The sequence below is a fragment of the Neovison vison genome, chromosome 2 (assembly GCF_020171115.1).
Source record: "Neovison vison isolate M4711 chromosome 2, ASM_NN_V1, whole genome shotgun sequence".
NCBI classification, from domain to species: Eukaryota; Metazoa; Chordata; class Mammalia; order Carnivora; family Mustelidae; genus Neogale; species Neogale vison.
The window spans coordinates 106,192,473-106,214,915 of record NC_058092.1 but is presented as its reverse complement, the minus strand read 5'-3'; the positions used below and the strand labels follow the sequence as shown (position 1 = coordinate 106,214,915).

General features: G+C 38.1%; 1 protein-coding gene across 6 annotated transcripts in view; it reads right to left on the bottom strand.

Moving 5' to 3' along the window:
* ARNT (aryl hydrocarbon receptor nuclear translocator) overlaps positions 1–22,443 on the bottom strand; it is a 69,858-nt gene that overhangs the window by 27,420 nt on the left and 19,995 nt on the right. For 4 of the 6 annotated variants that reach the window (XM_044239105.1, XM_044239103.1, XM_044239104.1 and 1 more), the window contains 5 exons: positions 21,156–21,267; positions 13,843–13,887; positions 8,055–8,099; positions 4,859–4,903; positions 2,586–2,799 (listed from right to left, as the gene is read on the bottom strand). In XM_044239105.1, the coding sequence (XP_044095040.1) occupies positions 2,586–2,799; positions 4,859–4,903; positions 8,055–8,099; positions 13,843–13,887; positions 21,156–21,267 (461 nt within the window). The remainder of the gene's footprint in view (positions 1–2,585; positions 2,800–4,858; positions 4,904–8,054; positions 8,100–13,842; positions 13,888–21,155; positions 21,268–22,443) is intronic. The other 2 variants (XM_044239106.1, XM_044239108.1) reach the window with 1 other exon arrangement.

The window sequence follows — 22,443 nt, the reverse complement described above, 5'->3', positions numbered from 1 at the left end:
AATTCTATTTCCAATACTAGATCATTGTCCTAGTCATCTTATGCCAAGACGAAGGAAATGCTTTCCTTGCATTCATTCTCCCAAATCCAGGCTTAAAATGCTCTACATCAACTAACACAATTTTGAGGGAGAGAGATGGGAGAGGGGCAGAAGAGAAGGACAATTCCAAACAGACTCCATGCCCAGCGCAGAGCCCAACTTGGGGCTCAATCTTATGACTCAGAGACCCTGACCTGAGCCAAAATCAAGAATTGGACACTTAAACTGATTGAGCCACCCAGGTACCCTATTGCCTAAAAATTAATATCTAAATTCTGTAACATAACACCTAAGTATTCCATGATCAGGTCCCAGCCTACTTCCCTATTATCATTTCCCAAGGCTTGCTAAACTATTTCATTTGCCTTGAATAATCCAATCATTCTCACTAGGCATTTGCTCAAATTATTCACAATATTTATGACACTAATCCCTTACCTTGTCCATGTTTATACTTCTACAGGACATTAATACTGTACCTCTATGACAGAACTAATTGTGGGCTCATACTTTGTTTATTTATTTACGTGTCTCTTTCCACTAGTGACTCTCTCCTATCTCTGTTCTTCTCATAGCACAAAGCACCTGGTTAGCCCATAAAAGGTGCATAAACTAGAGCCTGTTCAATCAGTATTTCTATGTATATTGTTAGATTAACTGATTAACTATTTAAAGTACATACATATAAAATCCATGCTATGTGTGTTTTCATATAGACACTCCTATTTGGAAAATTCTTATTGTTTTCCAAACCACATCCCTTTCCTTCTACTCCTCTGAATAAAAAGGTGACATTATAGGTCAATTTTTTCTTCCTTATATTGCCTGTATCTTCCGAATTTTTCTGCATTAACCACGTGTTATTTTTAATAATTGAAACAGAACATGTCTTTCTTACTCTTAGAAGTCTTTGCTAACCATCCCCACTCAAACCTGGTCATTCTATTCACATTAGCCATCCCTCCACTATATATTTATCTAGTCCCATATAAATTACTAAGTTTTATTTTTTTTTAAGATTTTATTTATTTATTTACTTGACAGAGATCACAAGTAGGCAGAGAGGCAGGCAGAGAGAAAGAGAGAGAGAGAGAGAGAGAGAGAGAGAGAGAGGAGGAAACAGGCTCCCTGCTGAGCAGAGAGCCTGATGTGGGGCTCGATCCCAGGACCCTGGGATCATGACCTGAGCCAAAGGCAGAGGCTTTAACCCACTGAACCACCCAGGTGCCCCTAAAATTAGTAAGTTTTAAAGAAAGGTTATTTCTCAGGGTACCTGCATGGCTTAGTCAGTTGAATGTACAACTATTGGTTTCAGCTCATGTCATGATTTCAAAGGTCAGGAGATCCAGTTCCACACTGGGCTCCAGCTCAATGGGGAGTCTGCTTGAGATTCTCTCCTTCTCCTTCTGCCCCTCCCCCCACTCATATTTTCTCTCTCTCTCTCTCTCTCTCAATTTAAAAAATCATTTTAAAAAGGTTATTTCTTCTCTGTATGCATTTTCCTCTCATTTTTCACTTGTGTGTATCCAGCCGCTCAAAAATTCATATTCAGACTGATTTCCACTCACTCACATATTCATATTCAGATTAAGTTCTTGAGAAGCTAGAAATGTTTTTGCCTTCCCTGTTTTTCTCATTACATGTAACAAAACACATCTCTAAGGAACGATGACTGCCTAATGTTAGACTCCTTCTATCACTAAAACTGAAAGCTGCTTCAAGAATAAGAAATCGATTTTTTCCATCTTCTATAACCCTAAAGGCAACAAAGAGAACTGTTTTCCATAGGACACAGTCATCGCTTCTTCCTACAAGTCTACTCTTATTTCACCTTATAGGCTACATTCATGAGTGAAGTTTAAAATACATATAAGCTTTGGGGCACCTGGGTGGCTCAGTTGGTTAAATGTCTGACTTCAGCTCAGGTAATGATCCCAAGTCCTGGAATTGAACTGCATTGGGGCTGGGGGGTGGGGAGGGTTGGGGGGGGTAGAATCCCTGCTCAGCAGGGAGTCTGCTCTTCCTCGTTTGTGCACACATGGTCTCTCCAAATAAATAAAATCTTTTAAAAAATAAATAAAATAAAATACCTATAAGCTTGCTAAATAATTTGCACAAGTATTCTGCAATTCTCACTGTTTGAATACTAATGAATATTATAGCCAGGAATTGAAACTACTTTCCCGTGGTGTGAATTTCTCCTTAACAACTGTATTCTTGTATTTTAAGCAATCTACAGACTCAACTTGGCTCTGTCTCTCAATATAAGGCACTAGTTAGAATTATGGTCATCTAGGGGCCTGGGTGACTCAGTCAGTTGAGTGTCTGCTTTCAGCTCAGGTCACTATCTTGGGGTCCTGGGACTGAGCCTGGCATCAGGCTCTCTGCCTGGCAGGGAGTCTACTTTTCCTCCCTCTCTGCCTATTTGTGATCTCTCTCTGTCAAATAAATAAATTAAAAAGAAAAAAGAATTATGGTCATATACTCCCAAAAGATCAAAATTTTTAACAGATTCTAGACTATCTCAGATTGTACATCCCAGAGACCTGATCAGTGAGGAAAGAAGGCTTGTAGGTGCCATCGGTGGATGTATTCCCAGTTCCTCGCAAGGACTTCATATGAGAGACTGCCATGCGTAAGATGGTTAGCTTGTCTGGTTTTCGAGCCAGGGCACTACAGGTGGGCACCATGTCTGACAGTTCTGTGATGTAGGCTGTCATCTTGTTTCGTCGCCGCCGTTCAATTTCACTATGATTTTCCCTGCGTGGAGAGAGAAGCCCCATCCAGTGGTCACAGCTGGTCATTTGGGAGCAGGGAAGAGTGATAAAAAAACGGAGAAAGCTGCTGAAGAAATGTAGTTGTTTGATTTAGGAGGGCTTAAGTCTCAGAGGGTAGTGTCAAGTTTGCCAACATTCTCATGCAGAACAAGCATGGAATAGAAACCAACAAGGCAGAGAATAACCAGATACCAGCAATTCTCCCTATGTAAACTGGAAACTTCACTTCCTATGTAAATTACCACTCCCCCAAATAAAAGAAAAGAAAAAGTGTTTTAAGAAGTGATAGTCTTAAAAGATGTTGATTTTATTCACTTTAGTTCCCGAGAGACAAATAATCTTGGCTTGGCTGACACCATGTTTACTAATTCAACTTTTTAAGGCTGAAAATAAAGTGACTAGTTTTTTCCAACCCAAGTATAGTGTTCCACAGCTGATAAAATAACTGATAGTACACTTTCCTTTGGTCTATAAAATGTTGCCTGTTCCAAGCTTCTCTCTTACTCTTAACACTGGAAGGAAGAACTGGAAGATTGTGAAGTTTTACTCATCTCACTAATAAAGTCCTACCTTCTCTATTTGGATGTGGTGCTAGTATACTGAGCTCAAGAGATTTTAAGATATCATCTAGCAGAGGTCACTTCTGGGTCCCCCCACTGGAGCAAAATGAATTGGAGAATAAAAGTGGAGTGGGGAGGAAAAGTCCTGAAAACAGACAATTTGGATCTCAACAGGGTAAGTGGATCACATCTCCAGTGCTGATTTCCTCAATATCAGAACAAAATCTTATCATTGTTAAAAATAATAATCCAGTAGTTTTCAAGCTGGATTTCTGAAAAGCCCCAGAGTTCCTAAGTGTCTTCCACAGGGATGCACCAAAGAGAGAACCAAACAATGTGCTGCATTTCTGCTTCTCCTTGAGCAGCTTTTGCTTTATCCTTTTTATTTGCTTCCATTACCACTTAAGGGTCCTACCAGAATAAAAGCTATTTGTCAAAACAAAAAAGAAAAGTAAAAACAACTGGTCTAACATAAATCTATGAGAAGAGCAAACAAAGGTTAAGAAGTTAACTAAATGAATTTCCCAAAGGCAGCACTCATTCCCAATTAATGCAATGGTTTTCCCACCATATCATACAATATCAGCTTTCTGAAAAGTTAAAGAGTTAGCAGGAAATGACAACAAAATGAGCTTGTGGTCCTGCTGAAAAAGGTAATGAGGTAGGGGAGAAAGTAGTAAAAACACATATTGGTATCAATGATCTATCTCTGAGTGGTCCCAAATCACAGAAGCCAGAAAACAGAAAATTTTAGGTATATCATTAGTATCCTAGTATTTCTATCTTAGTGATGACAGTCTCCAAAGAAAGCTCTAGAGTCTCCTTTCCAAAGGCAAAAAGGTCTTACCACATAAGTCCATATTTTAACATTCTATTTTCAAACTTAAAGCACCCATCTTCCTAGTATCTAACAGACTTCTGACACTAAAATCCAGAAAAAAAGCCATATCATGGCTGCTAAAACTTTTCTGGGAAACCACAAAAGATTCAATCACCAAAGCAAGACCAGTACTGCTATGACACAGTAATCAAACCTATGAGTCTACACAGGAAGATAAAGGGTATGCTTTCTAGAGAGGTATGGAATAAATGCTAAGGCCTAAATATTGGGAACCAACTGCAAACATAGATATATTTATTAGTCTTCTGATAAAAAAGTATGCCCCTGATAAAGCACCAACTGGCACCACTGTCCTGCTTCTAAAGCCTTTTATTCTGTGAAACAGTGCTGAGATAAAGAAAGAAAGAGAAACTATAAAACTAATAGCAATTTCTTAAATTCCTTAGTAAATCCCTCAACTCACCCACTTTCTGATGGGGGAGGCCAAAGTTCCTGTTACACACAAACTTCTAAAAAATCTTGTCCTCTCTTGCCACAGATAAGGAAAAACACAAAGAGAAGGGGGAAGAAAAGAGCAGAGTAAGAAAAAGGAAAAAGCAGTATCATCTGCTTCATCATGCTTAAAGACACTGTTCTCCTACCTGGCAAGTCTCTCTTTATCCGCAGAGCTCTGCTCATCATCCGACCTAAAAATAGAATTAATGAACTAAGCTAAAATTAAAATAAAAAGAAAGAAAAAAATAAAGATGGATGGATGGATAGACTGATGGAAGGAAGTAGAGAGGGGAAAGGAAAGAAAAAAGGAAATAGAACAAAACAGATGCAGAGAAGGGAAAATTAAAACATGGACAGAAATCTTGCTCATAACTTTACAAAGCCATTTGTTAGGATAAAGAAAAAGTAACTTACAGGACAAAGGTTGACATAAAAGCAAGGCCAATATTCATTATAAATTAACGTAGTCTGAACACAGAAAGTATTTTGCCAATCAATCTCTGTAGAGACCAACAATAAATAGTTTGAACAAGAACCAAACAAGAGAATACATTCTCACACATTGCTCCCAATCTGGAAATAAAGTGATACCCACGTATGTTATTCTTTTTTTATTTTTTTAAGATTTATTTATTTGAGGTGGGGGGAAGATGCAGGAGGGAGAAGGAGAATAGCACAGAGCCTGACACGGGGCTCGATCCCATGACCCCGAGATCATGAATGAAGAGTCAGCCATTTAGCTAACTGAACCACCCAGGTGCCCCCACATATGCTATCCTATAATGAAAAAAAAATCAAAGAGTAAATCATGATAAGAATGTCAAATTATCACAAATACAATCTCTCTGTAACATGCAGACACACACATGCACTCACAGACAACATAACCGAAATTACATAAATAAAACTTAAGAATTAGGTTTCTGGCACATCCCCTATCATTGGTTTGATACTGAAGTAGTAAATTTCTATTTATTCACTCTCCCATTTCTTTGCAGTAAAGCCCTAAAACTACTGGATCCCCAGTGCCAACTCCCCCTCCCCTGGAGGGGGCTACAAAGGATTACCACTAAATTTTTCTGGAAGACTGAAAATTGTAAGAATTGGTGGAACTGAAGAAACATCAAGGTGTTGGTAGGCCAGTATATCAGTATCAATTCCATTAAAAACAATATATATATAGATATAAATATAGATTAAGAAGCCTCAAATGAAACATCTAAGTATGACATATGAACAGCCTAAAACACTAATATAACATCTAAGTATGACATATGAGCAGCCTAAACACTAATATTTCATTACTAAAAGTGACATGTACAGGGGCACCCGAGTGGCGCAGTCAGTTAAGGGTCCGAATCTTGGTTTTGGTTCTGGTCACAATCTCAGGATGGTAAGATGGAGCCCAACAACAGGCTCTGTGCTTGGTGTGGAGACTGCTTAGAATTCACATTCTCTCTCTCTCCCCACCTCTTTCTCTCCCCCCGCCCAACTACCCTTCATCTCTTACAGGAGAAAGTTGTTTGAAAGAAACTTAAATATCTAAAATTCCTATTTATTACTACTCCTACTATTACAAATCCATAATCCTTTAACCACTCTAGTATCTCTAAGTGAAATACGTGAATGTCTAAATATTTATATTAAGTAGGACAAATGAAAACTAAAATAATTCAGGTCATGCCTTCATAGAGACTTTTGGAATTTTAATCAAGAGACTGTTAACCTGCATGACCAGTACTATCTGATGACTTGACTGTCATTCTTTTTTTCATTTTTAAAAAAATTTATTTATTTAAGTAATCTCAAAACCCAATGTGGGGCCTGAATTCAGGACCCTAAGAATAGGAGCTAGATGTTCTACTGACTGAGCCAGCCAGATGCCCATGATGGCTTGACTTTCCAGGGCAGCTTGAAAAACTATTCCCCAAATATCTATAATTAACTTCTCATTTTAGAGATGGTATATACCCTAAAGTATTTATAAGTATCTATTTCAATAAACTATTTGAAAATCTCTTAAATTCATTCCTTTCCTATTGCCATTGCCTCCACTCTATCCCAGGCACTTGTGATTTGATAGCTATCTTATTATTCACCCTTGCATCTATCTCCCTGACTATAGTGCTTCTCTTTAATACATCTTATACACTGCTATTAGAGAAGATCCCATATGCATTTTATTTATGAAAATCTCTTATTCAGGGGCACTTGGTGGCTCAGTCATTGGGCGTCTGCCTTTGGCTCAGGTCATGGTCCCAGGGTACTGGGCTCAAGCCCCACATTGGGCTTCCTGCTCTGTGGGAAGCCTGCTTCTCCCTCCCCGACTCCCCTGCTTGTATTCCCTCTCTCGCTGTCTTTCTCTCTGTCAAATAAGTAAATCAAGTCTTTTAAAAATAAAATAAAATAAAATCTTTTATTCGAAGCCCATGATGGCTTCAGACAGTTATAAGCTACTATGACTGGAATTTCTTAGCCTTCTACATCAGTGGTTCTCAAGGTATAGTCCCCAGACTAGCAACATCCACAATAAATATAAGTACTCAGTTAAGCTCTGGATTTTTGATTATTCATTTTTCTAAGGTGGCTACAAACTCCATTTTTAAAAAACAAACTAACTAATATACAGAATGAACTTTCTAAAAAAAAAAAATACTTTGCTTTTTATTTATAAATCCTAAACTTTGTACATCTGAGTTGAGAAGGACTTATAAATAAAAAGCAAAGCATTTTTCAAAATCTTAATAAAATTTAAATACATTTACTACAATCAAAATTCATCTCCACAAAAATTGTTCTTGTTGCAATATTTTTTCTAAAGATTTATTTATTTATTTATTTATCTGCATAGAGACAGGCAGAGAGAGAGCACAGGGAGTGGGGGGGGGGCAGGATCCCTGCAGAGCAGAGAGCCCGATGCGGGGCTTGATCCCAGGACCCTGGGATCATGACCTGAGCTGAAGACAGAGGCTTTAACCCACTGAGCCACCCAGGCGCCCCCCTGTTGCAATTTTTAAAGGAAAACTATTATCTGTACAGAGTTTGTGGAACCATTTAATAATGAATGCAACCATTAAATCCGTAACTTGTGTTCCTGTGGACACCCAGCAAGCGCACTGTATAGCTGCCTATCATATACATAAAAACATTGTATAAATTGTGCCATTAGTTTGAAGCCATGTTACCTGAACATAAACAGTAACTTTCATACAAAATTCTGTCAGCTTTCAGAGTGTGAGAAAGACTGGACAGAGAAATTAACTCCTAATGAGATCAAATTAAACTCCATACGCCTGAGCTGCCTGGTCCCACAACATGGCCCAAGATGCTCTATTACATTACCTGGCAAACCGCTCCTTATCATTAGACATCTGATCATCGTCACACCTAAAAAGAAAAATAAGGTTAGCCCAAAGCATTATACTTGTTATATCTACTTCATCTGAAATGAAAACTAGAAAGGAGTAAAAATATTCAACAGGGGGGGAAAAAAGCCAATGGAAAAGCATCGCAAAGCAAGAGATAGTAATACCATACAAAAGAACTTAAGAAACCCATGACTATTATTCGTCAGGATTCTGATATTCTCCTTTACCCTTACTTATCAGACACTCCAAAAAAAAGACGATGATCTCATGAGGGCACAGCTGACTGCCTGGTCAACACTACTCTGAGGTTAGGGATAGTTGTGTTTTAATTATGGCAAAAAAACATGAAACACAAAATTTACCATCTTAACCAATTTTTAGAGTACAATTCAGTAGTGCTAACTGTATTTACATTGTTGTACAAGAGATGTATAGAACTTTCTAATCTTGCAAAACTGAAACTCTATATACACTAAACATCATCTTCCCACCGGCTCCCCACCTGATCCTCAGTTGCTAGTAACCATTACTGTACTTTCTGTCTCTAATTTTGACTACTTCAGATATCTCATGTAAGTGAGATTACATATAGTCTTTCTGTGACTGGCTTATTTTACTTAGTATAATGTCCTCAACATTCATCCATGTTGTAGCACATGTCAGGATTTCCTTTCTTTTTAAGTCTGAACAATATTCCACTGGACATATATGCCACATTCTCTTTATGCATTCATCTGTCAATAGATATTTGGCTGCTTCCACCTCTTGGCTATTGTGAAAATGGGAAGTGCACATGAGTATGCAAATATCTAAGACCCTGTTTTAATTATTTTGGATATTTATAACCAGAAGCGGGGTTGTAGAATCATATGGTGATTCTGGTTTTGATTTTTTGAGGAATCTCCATACTGTTTTCCAGTGTGGTTAAATTTACAATTTACATTCCAACCAATAGTGCACAAGGGTTCCCACTTTTTCACATCCTTACCCAACACTTATCTTCTATTTCTATGATGGTGCCCATCATCATGGATGTGACGTGGTATGTCACTGTTGTTTCAATTTGCATTTCTCTAATGATTAGTGATGCTGAACATCTTTTCATATGTTTGTTGGCCTTCTGCATATCTTCTTTGAAAAAAATGTCAATTCAAGTGGTTTGCCAATTTTTAATCAGGGTTTTTTTTATTGAGTTGTGGTAGTTCTTCATATTATTATAGATATTAATCTCTTATCAGATACATGATTTGCAAATATTTTCTCCCTTACATGGGCTATCTTTTCACTGTTTTCTTTGGTGCACAGAAAGTTTTAAGAGATAGTTTGAAATTATGACATAAACAATGTTTTTTATCTCTCTGATCAAGGAAACACAATCCATTCATCCCAACAACTTGTACTTAATAAACCAATAAATCATATCTGCTAAATACAGAAACTATAGGAATTATTGAGGGAGGAAAATCTTAAAAAAAAAAACACCTACTCTACACTCTGGATGATCTAAATTTTCTTCTCACTGCCACAGGATATAGCAAAGATCTATCAACTTTGGGCAGAAAGTGCTTTTGGGAAATAGGTAAGTCTCACAAAATCTGCAGTTAAACCAGATATTACATTAGAGTCAAAATTTATACTGCTCCTTTACCGGCTGTAAATCCTGAACTAAGCCAACCCCAAGAATTTTCAGATTTTGAAAATAACAGGAGAGCAGAAGAAGAATGGGCAAATCCATGGAAATGTAAATGAATTCCAGCTCAAGCACAAATGGTTTGTTCCTAGGACACAAAATATGCTTTAAGTCAGATGCTACTAACTCCTAGTGAAACATGTAACCTAAAGTGAAAAGAGAGACCTTAATTTACATATTAACTTTGAATCTCAAGAATCAGTCTTCTAGATCCTTGGCTGGAAGCAGGTTCCAGAAATGAATCAGAACACAGAACCCTGGGCCCTATCCCAGGCCTAACGAATTACCTTTTTTTAACATAATCTCTAAGCCCATTGTGGGGCTTGATTTCACAACCCCAAGATCAAGAGACACATGCTTTACCAACTGAGCCAGTCCATACCTACTGAATTGGAATCTTGACCTTAACAAGAAACCCCATATGGCTTTGTATACACATGAAGGTTTAGAAGCACTACTGTGAACACTAGTAACTCTGACAATGCACCTGGAGTTTCTAAGCCTTTATATTATTAAAAATGATTTTTTAGGGCGCCTGGGTGGCTCAGTGGGTTAAGCCACTGCCTTCGGCTCAGGTCATGATCTCAGGGTCCTGGGATCGAGTCCCGCATCGGGCTCCCTGCTCAGCAGGGAGCCTGCTTCCTCCTCTCTCTCTCTGCCTGCCTCTCTGCCTATTTGTGATCTCTCTCTGTCAAATAAATAAATAAAATCTTTTAAAATTAAAAAAAAAAAATGATTTTTTAGGGGCGCCTGGGTGGCTCAGTGGATTAAGTCTCTGCCTTCAGCTCAGGTCATGATCTCAGGGTCCTGGGATTGAGCCCTGCATCAGGCTCTCTGCTCAGCAGGAAGCCCACTTCCTCCTCTTTCTCTGCCTGCTTCTCTGTCTACTTGTTATCTCTGTCAAATAAATTAAAAAAAATCTTTTAAAAAATGATTTTTTAGGTGTCTGGAGAATATAACAAAATGACATTTGAACAAATCAATGAAAACATATGATAAATTACAACTTTCAAAAGTAGCATCCACCAAAGAAATTTAGTGCTGACTTAAGGACACAGTGCAAATAAGGCTTTCACACACTGACCAGAGAGGAAAAATTCCAACTGCTTAAAAAATAAATAAATTAAAAAAAAAAGATAAATTTGGTGATGTCTCTCTCAGGTATAATGACCCACTAGGTAAAATGATTGTGATAGTCTTTTTTTATGGCTGAGGAAAGAACAAATGAACTGATCTGCATATAGTTTGTGACTACTAGATTTTGTGGAAATGAAGACAGTGACTCAGGGCCAGAGCTAAGTGAGAAGTATAAATAAGACTAGTGGTGGGGCACCTGGCTGGCTCAGACGATTAAGCATCTGCCTTTGGCTGTCAGACTCCCAGGGTCCTGGGATCCGCAGGGAGCCTGCGTTTCCCTCTCCCACTCCCTCTGCTTATGTTCCCTCTCTCATTGTCTCTCTCTCTCTAATAAATAAAGTCTTCAAAAAAAAAGGAAAATAAAGATGAGTGGTTACTTATATGCCATGCATATGCACAATTCGGTCCCACCAATAGCATTTATCATTATAATTAGGGATTCCAAATTGGAAAAATTCCCATAACTGTTTTATTTTATTTTATTTTATTTATTTATTTATTTGAGAGAGAGAGAGAGAGAGTGATCACAAGTAGGCAGAGAGGCAGGCAGAGAGAGAAGGGGAAGCAGACTCCCTGCTGAACAGAGAGCCTGATGCAAGGCTCGATCCCAGGACACTGGAATCATGACCTGAGCTGAAGGCAGAGACTTAACCCACAGAGCCACCCATGCGCCCCTCCCAGAACTGTTTTTAAAAGTCTATCCGTGAGACACCTGGGTGGCTCATTTGGTTGGGTATCTGACTTCAGCTCAGGTCATGATCCCAGTATCCTGGGATGGAGTCCAAAATCAGGCTCCACAGGGAGCCTGCTTCTCCTTCTGCCTGATGCTCCCCCTGCTTGGGTGCATTCTCTCTCTCTGACAAATAAAAAAATAAAATCTTAAAAAAAAAAATCTATCCTTCCTCCCCAATTGAAATATCTTTCCCTCTTCACATTTATTAATACTCACTAAGTCTCAAGAGCTCTCTTGGAGAATTATTTTCTCCAGTGCTCTGCAACTACTTCTTTATGGTAGCCAAGTTACAGTTGTTTCAAGAGTATCTGGTAGGGTTCAGCAACGAGTTAGTAGTGAGAAATATAAGCCTAAATAAAAATTACTAAAATGAGAAAAAACCCAAATGTCTTTGACAGAACTTAAGCATTGTAAAACTAAACAATGGCAAGGAATTTACAATATAGACATCCTCCATGCAAAAACAAAAACCTAGGACATTATGAATGTATGTAACACATATACATTTTAATATACTTATATATGTACTGAATATTTCTGAATATTTATTCTCAATAAACTGGAAACTGTAGTTGTCTAAGGGGAAGGGTCTAAAGTAGAAAGGAAAACAGGCCTGAACTACACATAACTTCGTACTGTTTAAAAACTTACAAAATATATTACTTTTTTTTTTTTAAGATATTTATTTATTTGAGAGAGAGGCAGTGAGAAAGAGCATGAGAGGGGAGAAGGTCAGAGGGAGAAGAAGACTCCCCGTGGAGCTGGGAGCCCGATGTGGGACTTGATCCCGGGACTCTGGGATCATGACCTGAGCTGAAAGCAGTCGTCCAACCAACTGAGCCACCCAGGCATCCCAAAATATATTACTTTTTAAGATCTAGTTAATAAGACAAATCAAATCTGGACATTCACATAATAAAATAATGGCTTTTTTAAAATAGGACTTCCTTATTAAGTATTTGTTACTCAACAATGTAGACCCACCTAGGTAATATTTTCAACTTTGCAAAGGAAAAAATGGCAGGTTGCGGTCAACATTATCTTCCTTTCTTTGACTCTTACTGTTTTCCTTACTTAGAAACAAAGCCAAATAATGGGTCTTTAACAGGAATAAATATTTCCCTTCTCTGAAAGAACTCCTCCATCAATGTATCAAAAAGTCCATTTTCAGTGCTCCAGAAGATTCATCATTCAAGGATACAAATTCTAATTCTTGCTCTGTAGAAGTCAACAGGTATGAGAAAGTATGAAAAGTACATTAATGACCCCCCCAATGAATTACACCTTAGCTTCCTGACACAGTGACTCAGGACTTGAACATAAAATTTGCTTTAGCCAATGGAAACTAGCAAATGTCAATACAAAGCAGAGGCTTGATAAGCATTTAGAATGGGACTTGCCCTTCAGATTGTAGACACTGGCACATAAAGAAACTCATTCTGGGGCGCCTGAGTGGATCAGTGGGTTAAGGCCTCTGCCTTCAGCTCAGGTCATGATCCTGGGATTCTGGGATCGAGCCCCGCTTCAAGCTCTCTGCTCAGCGGGAAGTTGGCTTCCCTTCCTTTCTCTCTGCCTGCCTCTCTGCCTACTTGTGATCTCTGTCAAATAAACAAATAAATAAAATATTTTTTTAAAAAAATAATAATAATAAAGAAACTCAGTCTGACCTCCTTAAGGATAAAAGACCAGGAAGAAAACAAAATAACCATCCAGTCAATCCACAGCATTGTGAGAAATAATAAATTGTTGTTTTTAAACCACACAGCAACTAACTGTAACAGAGGGTTTTGGAAATTCTCTGCCCTCTCTTCACTAGAACCATTAAAAAAATGTTTGAAAACTTTAGGAGGTATAATATAATAGGAAACTTTAGTTTTGGATAAAGCACTCACCTCAGGCCTAAGGACAAAAATATTGCAAGTCAGAAATATAAAGATCATGAACTAATTCTTTTTTTTTTTTTTTAAAGATTTTATTTATTTATTTGAGAGAGAGACAGTGAGAGAGAGCATGAGCGAGGAGAAGGTCAGAGAGCGAAGCAGACTCCCCATGGAGCTGGGAGCCCGATGTGGGACTCGATCCCGGGACTCCAGGATCACGCCCTGAGCCGAAGGCAGTCGTCCAACCAACTGAGCCACCCAGGCGTCCCCATGAACTAATTCTTAATATCAGAAATCTAGAGAAAAAAAATTAAAATCTTACCTCAAAAATTTACTGTTCCCTTCTCCATCATCATCAAAATCCAACCTGGGTAAAGCCAACAATAAATATTATAAGCTCATTGACACAGAACACTAAGACATTAAAAATTCTCAACCCACAAGTTATCTGAACACCCACCCAAATGGAATAAGGAAAACAGGAAGTGGACAGAAGTCAAATGAAGATATGTGACTTCCCCCTTTTACCTCACTGGGCAATCAAAAGAGTCTGTGCTACCTAACATTTTCCTAAGTTGGCAGTCCACCTTTGCCAAAGTTTTATATCAGAATACAACCTCTACCAAAGAAACAGGAATCCACTCAAAAATGAAAATTAAAAAATTATTAAGTCAGGTCCATTTTTCAATTCTATAGTCTAAGCTATGTTACTAGACTTCTGAAACATATTCCAAAACAGTGATGTTACAAAAGAGACCAATTTAAGATCTCATAAGGTTACTAAACAATGATTCTTTACATCACACATCTAATAAACATGTAGCATATGCTACATTAAAGACTTGCTAGATGAGAGGGAAAACAGACTTACTCTCAAGGGATTCTCTACCCAGACAAATACAAAATAAATACAAAACAAATGAGAATAGGAAAGCACCATGTGAGGAGCGTAAGCAATATGCTATAAGACATTTAGTGAAAGCAGCAGTGACTTTCAGGGGATTAGAGAAGATTATAGGTAACAAGGTAGGCCAATCTCCTATTAATCTCTACTCTACTGAACCAAAATATTACCACCTCATCCCAGTGATCACTCTTGGCATCTCTACTAGCCTTATAACCTAACATTATGAGTCTCTAGATGGATTACATATGAAGTACACAGCGTCAATCCTGAAAATGTTCATTCCTCTTTCTCCCTGTAGCCCCCTAATTACTAGTCAAAATTCACCCGGTAACTCCATTTCTAAGAAACTACCCTAAAAAAAAGAACTAAAAAGAGAAAAAAAATTTATGTACAAAGATGTTCACTGAGCATTACATATAACAGCAAAATCTTCAAAACAACTTAAATATCCCAAAATAGGAATTGAGTACATCCCTTTATGTAACTTAAAAATCATGCTTTTATAAAATATTTAACAATATGAAAAAAATGGTTACAGATGGTTAGGTGGAAAGACCAGGCTATAAAAAACTGTATAATTACAGATTACAACTACTAACAAGATCTACATATAAAGAATGAAAGAAATTATACTAAAAAACTTATAGGAGATGATGGGGTAGTAAGATTATCGCTATTCTTCTTTCTTTCTATTTTCCAGTCTTTATTTAAAAGAATGTGTATTCTTGGGTACCTGGGTGGCTCAGGGGGTTAAAGCTTCTGCCTTCGGCTCAGGTCCTGATCCCAGTGTCCTGGGATTGAGCCCCGCATCAGGCTCTTTGCTTGGCAGGGAGCCTGCTTCCTCCTCTCTCTCTCTCTCTCTGCCTGCCTCTCTGCCTAATTGTGATCTCTGCCTGTCAAATAAATAAATAAATAAATAAAATCTTTTTAAAAAATAAATAAAATAGGGGTGCCTGGGTGGCTCAGTGGGTTGAGCCGCTGCCTTCGGCTCAGGTCATGATCTCAGGGTCCTGGGATCGAGTTCCGCATCGGGCTCTCTGCTCTGCGGGGAGCCTGCTTCCTCCTCTCCCTCTCTCTGCCTGCCTGTCTGCCTGCTTGTGATCTCTGTCTGTCAAATAAATAAATAAAATCTTTTTAAAAAATAAATAAATAAAATTAAAAAATAAAAGAATGTATATTCTTTTAAGTACTCAATCCCACTTAGAGTTGCACCCAAACTATAAAATACCTGGGAATAAAACTAACCTAAGAGGCAAGGGATCTGTACTCAGAAAACTATAGAACACTCATAAAAGAAACTGAGAAAGACACAAAGAAATGGAAAAATGTTCCATTCTCAGGGACTGAAAGAAAAAAATTGTTAAAATGTCGATGCTACCTAGAGCAATCTATACATTCAATGCAATCCCTATCAATATACCATCAACTTTCTTCACAGACCTGGAAAAAATAATCCTAAAATTTGTATGGAACCAGAAAAGACCCCAAAAAGCCAAAGGAATGTTGAAAAAGAAAACCAAACTTGTGGCATCACAATTCTGGACCTCAAGCTCTATTGCAAAACTGTAATCATCAAGACAGTATGGTACCGGTGCAAAAACAGACACATAGATCAATGGAACAGAATAAGAGAGCCCAGAAATGGACCCTCAATTCTATGGTCAACTGATTTCTGACAAAACAGGAAAGAATATCCAATGGAAAAAAGACAGTCTCTTCAAGAAATGGTGCTGGGAAAATTGGACAGCCACATGCAGAATGAAACTGGACCGTTCCATATACCATACACAAAAATGAACTCAAAACAGATGAAAGAGCTAAACGTGAGACAGGAATCCATCAAAATCCCAAAGAAGAATACAGGCAACAACCTCTGTGACCTTGGCCATAGCAAATTCTTGCTAGACCCATCTCCAAAGGCAAGGGAAACAAATGCAAAAATGAACTATTGGGACTTCAACAAAATAAAAAGCTTTTGCACAGCAAAGAAACAGTGGACAAAACCAAAAGACAGACAACAGAATGGGAGAAAATATCTGCAAATGACATACCAGATAAAGGGATAGTGTTCAAAATCTATAAAGAACTTATCAAACTTAACACCCAAAGAACAAATAATCCAATCAAGAAATGGGCAGAAGACATGAACAGATATTTCTTCAAAGACATACAAATGGCCAACTGACACATGAAAAAATGCTCAACACCGCTCAGCATCGGGACAATACAAATCAAAAACCACAATGAGATAACCACCTCACACCAGTCAGAATGGCTACAATCAATAAGTCAGGAGATGACAGATGTTGGTGAGGATATGGAGAAGGGGGAATCCTCTTAAACTGTTTGTGGGTCTGCAAGCTGGAACAGCCACTCTGGAAAACAGTATGGAGGATCCTCAAAAAGGTGAAAATAGAGCTACCCTATGACCCAGCAATTGCATTATTACTGGGTTCAAAGATACAAATGTAGTGATCCAAAGGGGCACTTGCACCCCAATGTTTATAGCAGCAATGTCCACAACAGCCAAACTATGGAAAGAACCCAGATGTCCATCGACAGATGAATGAATAAAGATGTGGTATATATGTACAAGAGTATTATGCAGCCACCAAAAAAAAAAAAAAAAAGCAAGCATTTGCAATGATGTGGATGGAACTAGACGGTATTAAGCTAAGTCAAATAAGTCAATTAGAGAAAGACAATTATCATATGATCTCACTGATATGTGGAATTTAAGAAACAGAACAGAGGATCATTGGGGAAGGGAGGAAAAAATAAAACAAGATGAAATCACAGAGGGAGACAAGCCATAAGAGACTCTTAATCATAGGAAACAAATTGAGGGTTGCTGGTGGGTTGAGGGCTGGGAGAATGGGGTAACTGGGTGATAGACACTAAGGAGGACATGTGATGTAATGAACACTGGGTATTAGACTGATAAATGACTGACTTCTCCTTCTGAAACCAGTAATACATTACATGTTAATAAACTGATTTAAATTAAAAGTAAATGAAATTAAAAATAAATAAAAGAATACATATTACTACTTTTAATATATTTTCCTGATTACCAATAATACCTATTCATTTTAGAAAATCTGAAAATAAAAACAAAAGTTTCCATAATCAAAAAAAAAAAAAAGTTTCCATAATCTCATCATCCAGAAATTTGGTAAGTTAAGTATCCTTTCAGTTTTGCTATACACACATTACACGTATTTATTTCTGACAGAGAAGTATGTTACAAAAACTGTAACCTCCCAACATACTGAGAACATTTTTCTGTACTGATATATACTTGTCACTTCCAATAGCTATATAGAATTCCATTTCAAATAACTATAATTTACTCAACCAATCTTCTAATTTTGATATTTATAGTGCTTCTAATTGTTTGCTATTATACATAACCATAACATTGTTGTTTAAGAGAGTGAACTCTAAAACCAACCTCCCCAGATTCATATCAAACAATGAATTAAAATGTGTAAAACTCTTGGACACATAGCAAGTCTTAGTATGTTACTCATGTTACCAAATAAACCCAAGGATGGCTCCTGCATTATTATTAGCTGGTGAAATTAAAGACTAGCTATATTAGCTACAGAATTTTTCTTTTTGAGAGAGAGAGAGAAAGCTAGCATGAATGTGTGAGTGGGGGGAGGAGAGAGAGAGAAACAACAGAGAATCTCAAGCAGGCTCAGGCCCATTGCAGAGCCCCATCTCATGACCATGAGATCACGACTCAAGATGAAATCAATCTGGACACTCAACCAACTGAATCATGCAGGTGCCCCTTAACTACGCAATTTTTAAAAAAGAAAACAAAAAGGGTGCCTGGGTGGCTCAGTGGGTTAAAGCCTCTGCCTTTGGCTCAGGTCAGGATCCCAGGGTCCTGGGATCGAGCCCCACATTGGGCGCTCTGCTTGGCGGGGAGCCTGCTTTCTCCTCTCTCTCTGCCTGCCTCTCTACCTACTTGTGATCTCTGTCTGTCAAATAAGTAAAACCTTAAAAAAAAAGAAAGAAAGAAAAAGAAAAAACAAAATGAGAAATTTAACAACAACAAAAAAAGTGGACAAAATACTACCCATTCTCCCAGGCCTTTTTTTTTTTTTAAGATTTATTTATTTACTCGCGGCATCTCAGTGGCTCAATCACTTGGGCGTCCTACTCTTGGTTCCAGCTCAAGCCATGGGTCATGGGATGGAGCCCAGAATCAGGCTCACAGCTCATCAGAGAAGATTCTCTCCCTCTGCTCTGCCCCCCATGCACACACACTCCCTCTCTCCCCTAAATAAATAAATCTTTATAAACAAATCTCTTTAAAAAAGAGTAATGCACAAACTATACTAATAAAAAAAAATCTTAAAAGCAACAAGACAAAAGAAGTCCTTAACTTACAAGGGAAAACCTGTAAGCCTACTGAGGATTTCTCAACAGAAACTTCACAAGCCAAAAGAGAGGCATGATATATTCAAAGTGTTGACTGGAAAAATCTACAGCCAATAATACTCTCTATCCAGCAAGGCTGAGTCCCACATCGGGCTCCTTGCTCAGCAGGGAGCCTGCTTCTCCCTCTGCCTCTGCCTGCCACTCTGTCTGCCTGTGCTCGCTCACTCTGACAAATAAATAAAAAATCTTAAAAAAAAAAAAAAACAAGACCCAACTATATGCTGCCTACAAGAGCCTTATTTTAGAACTAAAGACACCTGCAGATTGAAAGTGAGAGGGTGGAGAAACATCAAATAGATGTCAAAGAAAGTTGGAGGAACAATACAGAGACAAAGCAGACTCCTAGGTTCTCGCATTCTTTTAGTCCTGCTTTGGTATCAGGGTAGTACTAGCCTCATGGAATGACTGTGAATGTGATCTCTCTATTCCATTAATTGTAAGATTCTGATAAAGATCGTCATTATTATTTTTTAAATTTTTGTGGGGTTCGCCAATGAAGCCATGTGCCTGGTTTTTTGTGCTGGGAAATTTTTGATACCTAATTCAGCTTTCATTCATGTATTGGATTAAGGATATTTTCTACTTCTTAGATTCAAGATTCATGATTGAATCTTGGTAACTTGTGCATTTTTAAGAAGTTACTTTTTTATCGGGTTTGTCAGTACATGATTATGGTAATCTGTTATCACACTATGTATTTCTGTGGTTATCTATTGTATTGTTTCCCTTCCATTTTGGTTCTCATTTTCATTTTTGAGTCTCCTTTTTTTCTTAATTAATTTAAAGCACTGCTAATTTTATTTTTTTTTGTAAAAACTGGTCACTACTTTCTTTTTTTTAAGACTTTATTTAGTTATTTGATACAGAGAAAGAGAGATCACAAGTAGGCAGAGAGGCAGGCAGAGAGAAAGGGGGAAGCAGACTCTCTGCTGAGCAGAGAGCCCAAAGCAGAGCTCAATCCCAAGACACTGAGAACATGACTTGAGCCAAAGGCAGAGGCTTATCCCACTGAGCCACCCAGGCAGCCCTCGTCACTACTTTCAATGTTATGTTATTGTTTATTCTGGTCTCTTATTTATTTCTGACTTTTCTTTGTCATTTCCCTCCTCTACTAGATGTCAGCTGTTTATTCATTTTCTAGTTCCTTATGCTATAATGTTACCTTGTTTATTTGAGTCCTTTCATAGGCATTTATAGCATAAATTTCATTCTATCATCTGTTTTCACTGTATCCCATAGGTTTTAGAATATTGTTTTGTTTTGAGTCATATTTTGACTTGCTGTTTGATTTCTTATTTGGCCCACTGCTTGTGCAGTAATGTGTTATTTAATTTTCACATATTGCATTTTTTTTAAGTTCTTACTTATTTATGTGATAGAGAGATAGCCAGAGAGGGAACACAAGCAGGGAAGTATGAGAGGGAGAAGCAGGCTTCCTATCAAGTAGGAAGCCCAATGCCGGGCTTTATCCCAGGGTCCTGGGATCACGACCCGAGCTGAAGGCATATGCTTAATGACTGAGCCACCGAGGCACTCTACATAATAAATATTTCATATTTACATTGCACATTCTCCACCTTTATTGTTTATCTTTAGTTTTGTATCACTGTGGTTGGAAAATACACTTGGTATGATTTTGGTCTCTTAAATTTGTAGTATTTATTATGCTCCTTTTTATGTGATTTAACCAGGGGTTTGTTCTGTGTGTACTTGAAGAAAATGTGTATTCTATTTTTCTTGGATGGACTGTTTTACATATACCTTTTAGAACCATGTATTCTAAAGTATGCTTCAAATAAGAAATGCTCTTATTAAAAGAAAAAAAAAAAACTTTAACTGAGGGTACTCATTTAAAATAAAGCACATCAGAGGGAAGGTGGGGGGGAATGGGTTAAATAGGTAAAGGGGATTAAGAGTCTATTTGTCATGATGAGCACCTGAGTAGTAATGATGTACAGAATTGCTGAGTCACTGTATTATACACCTGAAACTAATATAACTCTGTATGTTAATTATACAGGAATTAGAGTAAAAATCTTAATAAAAAATAAAATTTAAAACAATTTTTAAAAAGCCTGCATATAAGAAACTTAGATAAAAACAGTAATTCTGTATAAGGAAAAAAATCCAGGGACTAAAGAGCGGTATCTGACAGCACTGTGGTTAGTAACCAGTTGAAATGAGAGGACTGGGCATAGCAAAGAGGATTCAGCCACTAATTAAATCAGGCTGGCTTGTAGGAAAGCCATTCATGATACAATACCCAAACTCACCCTGGTCGCCGCTTAATAGCCCTGTGGACAATGGCTCCTCCACCTTGAATTCCAGGCCCAGGGTTTCCTGAGGCAATGGCTGGACCCAGTGATGGTACATCTGATGTCATTTCTATCAAAGAAAAATAGAAATATACATTTAAGAAAGACAGTCCTTTCTTCTGATAATGGTAATCATCATCATCACCGAGTTTGCTAGAAGACTCAAGGTATAGACGAAGTCCCAGCGGCTTGCTAGAAAACCCAAATGCTCATATCCAGATTGCTCTTCTTGAATTCTTACACTGGTGAAAGCATACATTCCCTGTACTTCAGTTTCCCCTGCTTCACAGAGTTTGGAAGAGAGAGTACTATATTCTATCTGCAGCCTTCACTTTTTTTTTTTTTTTAAGATTTTATTTATTTATTTGACAGAGAGAGATAACAAGTAGGCAGAGAGGCAGGCCGAGAGAGAGAGGAGGAAGCAGGCACCCCACCGAGCAAAGAGCCCGATGCGGGATTTGATCCCAGAACCCTGAGATCATGACCTGAGCTGAAGGCAGAGGCTTAACCCACTGAGCCACCCAGGCGCCCCTGCAGCCTTCACTTTTAAAAGCTTGTGATAGTGACATAATGCTGATCTAAAACACACACACACAATCAGTTTTATACATTTTACTCATGCAATATACATAACTTATTTTAAGTTATCTAAGTTTCTTATGTATTTTATTTAGAAAATACAGAAAAGAACCCAAAATAAATGGAATTCTAACTCCACCTAGCAATAACAAAGCAATACTCTCCTTTCCTCTCCCAAAGTGGCATCACTGAAAACCAGCTAAAACAGGTTTAAATAAGATCCAGGCATCTGGGATGCTTGGATGGCTCAGCCAGTTAAGCATCTGCCCTCAGCTCAGCTCGTGATCCTAGGGTCCTTGCTCAGCGGGGAGCCTGCCTCTCCCTCGTGTCTGCAGCCTCACCTGCCTGTGTACGCACCTGCTCTCACTCATACTCTCTCATAAATAAATAAAATCATTTAAAAAAAAATCTAATATCACACAGTACAAAAATACTCAAATACAAAAATATTCAAACTTTAATTTTAAGGGACACCTGGGTGGCTCAGTGGGTTAAGCCTCTGCCTTCGGCTCGGGTCATGGTCCCAGGGTCCTGGGATCGAGTCCCGCGTCGGGCTCTCTGCTCAACAGAGGGCCTGCATCCCTCTCTCTCTGCCTGCCTCTCTGCCTACTTATGATCTCTCTTCTCTGTCAAATAAATAAATAAAATCTTAAAAAAAAAAAAACTT